The sequence below is a fragment of the Drosophila willistoni genome, chromosome 3R (genome assembly GCF_018902025.1).
Source record: "Drosophila willistoni isolate 14030-0811.24 chromosome 3R, UCI_dwil_1.1, whole genome shotgun sequence".
In the NCBI taxonomy this organism is placed as follows: Eukaryota; Metazoa; Arthropoda; class Insecta; order Diptera; family Drosophilidae; genus Drosophila; species Drosophila willistoni.
In genome coordinates, this window is record NC_061086.1 from 10,192,100 (window position 1) to 10,199,854 (window position 7,755).

Sequence of the window (7,755 nt, forward strand, 5' to 3'; positions counted from 1 at the left end):
GCATCAGCTGCACTTTGTTGCCATTCTGTTTATCCTGCCAACATATTTTTCAAATGTTCCGTTTGCATAAGTGAAAAGGCCAAAAAAGGAAAGATAACGATGCTGCCCAACACACGTAGATGGGGGATTGGTCCAGCTTGCAACATTGGCGTCAACAACAACAAACACACACACACACACACAACCTCACAGACAATGGCGCGTAAATTTACGGCTCACCTACGCGACTAGACACTGCTGGTTGGAACTGGAAGATCGGAGTCGACACATATGTGTACGGCATATTTAAATTTGTTTGCCTTCCCCCACTGCCACAACACCTACCTACCCACTACCCATTTGGCTCGTCCATTGACCAGGTTGTGCATGTTAATCCAATAAAATTGCGTAATTAAATTTGTGCTTCATTTGGCGTTTGTCATGAGTTGTTTTCCTCCTGTTTTGTTTTTTGTTTTTTCTGTTGCATGGTGACAAATTTTTAAGCCCCTCAACAAATCGCAGTCATTCGACATAAAAAAAAAGAAACAAAATCAAAGGGTGAAGGGGTAGAAAGGCAGAAAAAATTGTTGTACACGTAGTAATTTTTCAATTGCTGCATAATTGTAGGCACAAAAAAAAAACGAGAGGAAAAAAAATTGACCAAAAATATTGGCAGGCAAAAATAGCAAATTGTCGGCATTCAGAATTCGTTGAGGTGTGGATGCCACCTCATTCTACTTGTTGGTTGTTGATTTGTGGTTGCGTATATTGTTTCCCCATTTTCCTCTCTCTCTCTCTTTCTCTATCTCTCTCCCTCTCTATACATTGTTTCTGTCTATCACTTTACTCCAAAATGACTGATGATAAAAACAGGGTTTTTAATTGTTGATTGTTTTGTGGTTTCTCATTGTTCATTCACTGATAAACTCTTTGCAATTGTGAAATTGATAACAATTTGGATTCTCGACACGTAAGTATACGTTTCATTTTGTTACTTGCCTACTTCCGCCCTCACATAACGGAAATGCAACAAGATAAGCGGCATACTACAAGAACTTTGTGATAAACCAAAAACGAGCACTAAGGGTCGTCCAGCTAATGTAAGTCAGACGATCTTTGTAACTGCCTCGACGCCACGCTGACTGCAAGTAACACAGACTGACTGTACTGCCGGGGCGATAGCCAAAGAGATGATGAGGCGGTAAACTTTAAAGAGCACAATTGAAGTGCGCAATATGCATAGACCAATCTCGGCTAGATGGCAGACGGAATTGCAGCCCACAAGTCACCAGATGGATGAGCGGTGCCATGCACTGCCCGTTACTTTACACAAATTTTACTTATCGAAATAAGCTTCGGCTCGGCTAAGACATGCCCCCTTAAAAATGAAAAACCAAGAAAACGTACCTATTGGGGTATATATGACCAACTATATAAGACATAGTTGGGAGGTCTTATTTAGAAAATTGGAGACGAATAATTGAATTTTGAAGCCTTACTCTGAGTACATCTTTCCTTGTTTTGGACACAGCAAAGATACAACATCAATAAGATGAAATTTATAGGTTTTCTTTTATAGAACTTATTTTTAAAACCTGCTTAACTATTGAAGTACCAACTTACTAAACAAACATTAAATTCATGACTTAATTGACTTGAATATGAAGCTTATTAAGCAAATTCATGTTTGGAGACATCAAAAAGGTTTATTGCAATGCAAATTATGAAGAAAACTTAACCAAAACTTAAATTTCTTATTCAAATTTCACTACGAGATTGAACAGATTTCTATTAGCTTTAACTAACAGTATTTGCAATTAAGTAAATGTAAAGAAAAACTTACATATATAGCCTCAATAAAGAGATGAGAAAAGTATATTTTTTTAATGTGAAATAAGAAACAGAATAGAGTGTAATAAATATTTTAATTTTTAAATACTTTTTAAAAGCAGTCATAGTTGAAAATATTTTGGCAGTTCAGTATAAAGCTTTTATATTTACTTTAACCCATTTTAGAAAACTGTTTAAATTTTCAAACAGTAAGTTTGCTGCATTTTCTTTGATTATATTACAATCAGAAGAAAGTAATTAACTGTAGTTAGTTTTTTCGATTTCTAGAGTTTAAAGATAAAATACTATGGATATGAATCAACAATTTTACAGCCTGATCCAAAATTAGCTAAGCAGATGCAAAGAAACGGATATACAGTGGTGGTCAACAGGTTAGCTCCCTTTTTTTTTTACTTTGAATTTGATTTTCTTGGCTCCTAGGATATTTAATGAAAAACTTTTTTTTTCAGTTTTTTGTTCGTTATTGTATTTAGATAATGACCCGTAATTATTGTCATGTCAGCATTCGACGTTTTTTTTACAGGTGCCTTTGAACGAAAAGCGCCCCACAAATTCTGGTCAGTAGTTTAGCCCCGTCTTTCCAAAATCTTTAATATTATAGTTAGACATGTAGTATTTATTTTGGGGCCAATTGAAATTTTGTGTTTTTGTATGTAATTCTGAGGTCCTTTGATTTAACGCCGTTTTACGATACCAATTTAAACTAAAGTACGTTTTTCTTGATTAACATATGAAAGTAAATTTCCCGTCAAATGATACATGTTTTGTAAAAATCCGACAAAAATTAGATCGATTTCATCGCCCATCATTTCAGTAGACAGTTTTGAAAATTCTAACTGAAAAAATCTTTAAAGGGAAAACTTCGCTTCTAGGCTCTAAGCTTCTTTATGTTAAAGTTTCATATAATTTCTTGTCATATAATAAGCCTGAGTATCTGTTGGTCTACCCTTCAATTTTCTTATAGTGGAAGCTGCTAAAGCTGAATGAAACGGTTGCGCTCAATGGTCGCTTTTCTCCTATCATGTGAATATGTGTGCTCGTTTTCTCCTCATCGCTGTTGCTCACTCAATCAGCGCCTCTGTTTGCCTGTCCATCAGTCGCGTAGTTTTTCACAGAATAACAGAGAAAAACCGCAAAAGCTCAAAATGTTTTCGTTGTTATTTTTTGCCTCGTTTTTTTCTTGTGATAAGCAGGAAAAAAACCGCGAGGAGGAGGGGCAAAAAAACTGCGTCAGACTTTGGTGGCGTTGATGGCATGTGCCACATTTTTGGCGATTAAAAAAAAAAGGATTCGTATGTGAATGCTGTTGACCATAAAGATGAAATGTAATTTAGCATATTTCTGTAGAAGTCTGAGTAGAAAGAACAAGATGATGGGCTGCCTGCCGGCTGATGTCGTTTCGCTTTTGCCATTGCTTTGACTTTAATTAAAAAAGTTGCGCTTTGTGGCCAAAGAAAAAAGTTGGGAGACAGAGAGAGAGAGAGAGAGACACAGCCAAAAGCATTCACATTCATTCAACCACATATACTCCACAATTCCAATTTATGTTATCGAAAGGAAAAAAAATGGTAAGAGCCCAGAGAGAGAGTCCAGTTTTAAAGATGGTTTGAAGAGAGCAGCAGCAGCAGCAGCTGTACGACCTCACTAAACCCAAATGCAAATGCACTAAGCAATATTAGTATGGGCAAGATATTAACAGCATATTTGACATAACAATATGCGGCAAAGTCTTTGGCAAGTAACAACACACAGCACAGCACAGCAACAGGAAACAATTTTTCATATTATGTTAGTTTTTATTAGCCACCCACCCAAAGAACAGCCAAGAGCCACTAGCAATAAGTATACATGGCCAAGTCAAGGCATTTCTCCTTACCCGCCCACTCAACTCGTGAAACATTGCTTGCATTTTTGCTTAAGCCAGTTCAAACCCAAACCCAAACCCCTTGGCCAATGAAAGGCAAGACAAGACAAGCCAAGGCAAAACAGCTCATAAGACAATATAAAGTATGACAGCCATTTGGCAACACTTTGCAGGCCGTTAGCAATAGTGCCCCATGATCCCCTTCCTCTTTTCCATTGCCCCTTGCATTAGCTACGCAAGTTTTGGGTTTTTTCTTCTTATTATTTTACTTTGAAATTCAGATGCTAAGACAAAAGAGCTGTCATAATTCGCTGCAAAATATTGTCACCCAAAAATTGCACTCATATGAGGCCAATTTGCTTTGGCCAAAACGAACCATTATGGCCCTCTTTCACTCTCTCTTGGTTGGCCATTGGCAAATGCTTTAGCTTTAGCTCCGGATGTATGCGCCATTTTCTAATATTGTAACGGAAGTAATTAATATGCGCAATAAATGTGAATCTTCCGACAAAAAGAATTGCTCTAATGGTAATGCTTTTCCTTGTATATATAATCTTCAAGCGACTCAAATAAAAGTGCCGAAAATAAGTTGCCATAAAATATTTCACAGAGGACAGGAGGGAGACCAAAAACTTTTCACTTCAAGCAAAGGAAAACATCGACTTGGCCATACCCTAAATCAAAAGTTAATCCACTGCTCTATAATTGATAAATTTTTGAACTGAAAACTAAAGGATATAAGAGAGTTAGAGGGCAAGAGTTCGTATGACAAAATATTCCCCATTCGAAATACTTTTTTTATGTCATTTAATAAACAATTTATGCACTTTATTGCCCTCTTGGTATAAATATTAAGTAAATGGAGTGACTTAGTTTTGAATAGCAACAAAATAGCACTAAGATATTAAGCCTAAATAGAAAAAAAGAAAAATGAAAGGAAAAAATGTTCAGAAAGTTCATGCTTACAAATTTAAAATTCATTCAAAATCCTGGCGATATCTTTCAAATACATATTCTATAAAATAGTGTCTGAAATATCTTATATATTTTGTATATGTTCAAGCAATTGGCAGAGATAAGTGAAAGTTTTTCTTTTGGATATCGTCAGCCATTATGTCTTTGTCAACCAAATTCGACAAGTTCTCATTGGTGCAGTTTGGCGCTGCATTTATGTTCTATGTGGAAAAGCACAAATTGATGGAGTTGATGAGTCGTTTGCTGGCCGAGATCTCCATCGAACCAGTGGATGATATCCGTCGCTGGTTGGGTGAAAATGTACGACGCATTGGTCATGATATCTATACGAAATCATTGGATGCCTTTCATCGTGGTGTATCAGGTGATTTCTATCAGTTGCCCAGGAGTTTCTTTCATCGCATAGTTTTGCATGGGCGTCCAGGTTCAGGTCGTCGTTCACTTGCCCATGCTCTGGGCCATCGTTGGGATTTACTTATTATCGATGCTGATGCATTAGCCTATCACTCCATCAATGGAGAGGATCAGGACAATGAACATGTCAAGCAATTGCAAAATGCCATCGAAAAGGATTGTGTGTATGGCCGATCGCAGGCCATTGGAAATCTTATACAGCGGAGATTGCTCCAAGAAGATGCCATACACAGGGGCTGGATACTCTATAATTATCCAAATAATAGTTGTGAGGCTCGAGAACTCTTCGATGGCTTCTGTGTGCCACCTAATCGATTGATTTACCTGCAATTGGATGAACGCATGGCAAGAATGCGCATTATAACCAATTCCTATACACCAAGTCCTCAGTCTAGTATCACCTATATCGATAGTCAGATGGAACAGTATAGCAAAAGCGAGCCAGCCCTGGATGCCTATCTCAGCCATCGCCGTGAAGTGATCTACATTGATGCCAAACGTTGTTTCGAGGAGGTCAAGTGCGAAATAATGTCCGAATTGAATAAAACTCCGTATGTATTGGGTTACAAGTACGGCCAGCCCCCAGCTCGAATCGAATAAATTGACGGACTTGGAGAAATGTGTTCAATAATTCTTTTTGTTCATTGTTATTTACTCAAGTGGGTTCTTGTTTTTTTATTTTCCATTGGTTTCGTTTTGGTTTGGGTTGGGCTTATCAGCTTTCAGCCCCCAGAAAAGGAACCGTAAACATTTTTTCGTTTAGGTAAACAGAAAAAGAAAAAGTGATTTAAAATTATTGCTATTTGAATTTTCCACCACAGAGAAAAAACAATAAAAAGAATGAAAAGAGAGAAAAAAAAAACAAATGATTTTATGACCACAAACTTAAGTGCTCAATTTTTAATTGTTTGACGACGCTGATAAGTAAGTCGGAAAAATATGCGGAGGAGGTGGTTGGAGAATGGAGACGGAGGAGCGACATTTTTAATGGCACCCAAAAGTTCAATCAAAGTTTAGTTTTTTTTTTTATTATTATTTTCTGTTTTTCGCCCTGAGGCCGTCTTTGGGCCAATACAAATTAGCCAAATACAAAAAAAACGAGGAAAAACAAAGCAGGTTGATGACTATTTGGTCTTCTCTCCATTTCCCCAGTGGGCTATAAGTTTAATTTAGAATAATGAAGAAAACCACGCACAAAATTGTTAACAGAAATATAATTTTATTGCTTGATTCGCATAAAGAGACATCGACACTGGCCGCCATAAGTTAGCGTACCACCTTGATGTCAATGGTAAAGCAGCAGCGTTTCTGGCTCACCGGATCCCTGAGAGCCCAACGAATAGTATACGAACTGAGAGGAAACTTAGCCTCAATTGGTACATCAATTGTATAGGTATTTGTTACTCCATTCCTCACTGGACAGGTGGCAGATTTGCAGCCATCTCGCTCCAAAGTGACCAGAGGCAGTTCAACAGTCTCGCTCTTAACCCATCCCAGAGTGGCTACCAAATTGTCAGCATCGAATTTGGGTGTGAAATCGAAACTCATCTGGGCGGGACGACGACGATGAATGTGACAGGCAGCCCTCTGAGCTGCCTGTGGACAAGGAGTCACACGCACTTGATCAATACTACAGTCATCCGCACTATCCGCACACACATGATAATTAATCACCTCCGATGAGACGGAGGCCACCACAATCGATAGAACTAATAGCGAGCCACAGAAACGAAACATGATGATGAGTTGAGCTCTTTAGGCGGAATACTAAGATGCTGATGAAAAAATGTTCAACCAAGTTGGGATTAAATTTGAAAAGCGTTTCTTATCACCACTGTAGGTCACTTAGGTGAACCATTGTGAACTGTGATCACTGATAGGCAAACGAAATACACGACACGTTGGAGCGATAAGACAGACATAAGACAATCGTGTGATTAGACAGACATTTGACTCTTGTCATAGGCTCGGTTTTATGTGAAATCTGACGACTACACATTATCACCAAGGTAAGGAACTAATTGCCACCAACTGTAGCTATTCATTAGAAAACTAGACCGAACTGAAAATTTGTTGACAGGCAAAACTGTCATTTGGGTAGGACATAAAATTGTCCAACATAATTTTAAAACACCAATTTTTACTAAATCAATGCTCCAGACTAGAGTTTCTGCTCCCCAACCTAGATGTATAGTGTAATTTGCCATATGCCATATAGTTCGACACACTTATCAGCAAATAGAGTCAAAAGAATGACATACCAAAAAGGCACACACAGACAGAATAGGACACACACGGACAGACACGACAGTTGTCAGTCAGTCACAGGCTATGAGAGCGCTCACGTTCGAAATTTGAGACGATTCCCGCGACAAGTTCTCCATTTGGCCGTGTGGATGTGTCTCTAGCATTCCGTATGCTGCACTTCTTGACTATTGACTTGCTGTCAATACCGACAATTGCATGGCTCATTTGTGGGCATGCATGTCAACAATCAACAAAATATAGAAAAAAACAACATCCACATACAATAAATTTGACAATACAGAGTGAACAAAGTATAACAACAATCAGAATATACTTTAGTTAGAAACACTCACCATTTGATACCCTACAATAAGTAGCTAATATCTATCTCGAGTATGGCTTGATTCCCACCAAGTTAAACCTTT

At 37.9% G+C, this 7,755-nt stretch overlaps 2 protein-coding genes across 2 annotated transcripts; one reads left to right on the plus strand and one right to left on the minus strand.

Moving 5' to 3' along the window:
* The first annotated feature begins 4,664 nt into the window (after window positions 1–4,664).
* On the plus strand, window positions 4,665–5,714 carry LOC6651237. The gene has a single exon (XM_002073467.3). The coding sequence runs from the start codon at window positions 4,808–4,810 to the stop codon at window positions 5,681–5,683; it is 876 nt and encodes a 291-aa protein (XP_002073503.1). The 5' UTR covers window positions 4,665–4,807; the 3' UTR covers window positions 5,684–5,714.
* Window positions 5,715–6,282: 568 nt separating this feature from the next.
* On the minus strand, window positions 6,283–6,844 carry LOC6651238 (MD-2-related lipid-recognition protein). The gene has a single exon (XM_002073468.4). It carries the CDS (start codon window positions 6,818–6,820, stop codon window positions 6,350–6,352), a length of 471 nt encoding a protein of 156 aa, XP_002073504.1. The 5' UTR covers window positions 6,821–6,844; the 3' UTR covers window positions 6,283–6,349.
* Between the last annotated feature and the right edge of the window lie 911 nt (window positions 6,845–7,755).

Excerpts from the sequence above, each read along its gene's own strand:
- LOC6651238 (XM_002073468.4), bottom strand. The coding sequence starts at position 6,820 with ATGTTTCGTTTCTGTGGCTCGCTATTAGTTCTATCGATTGTGGTGGCC.
- LOC6651237 (XM_002073467.3), top strand. The coding sequence starts at position 4,808 with ATGTCTTTGTCAACCAAATTCGACAAGTTCTCATTGGTGCAGTTTGGC.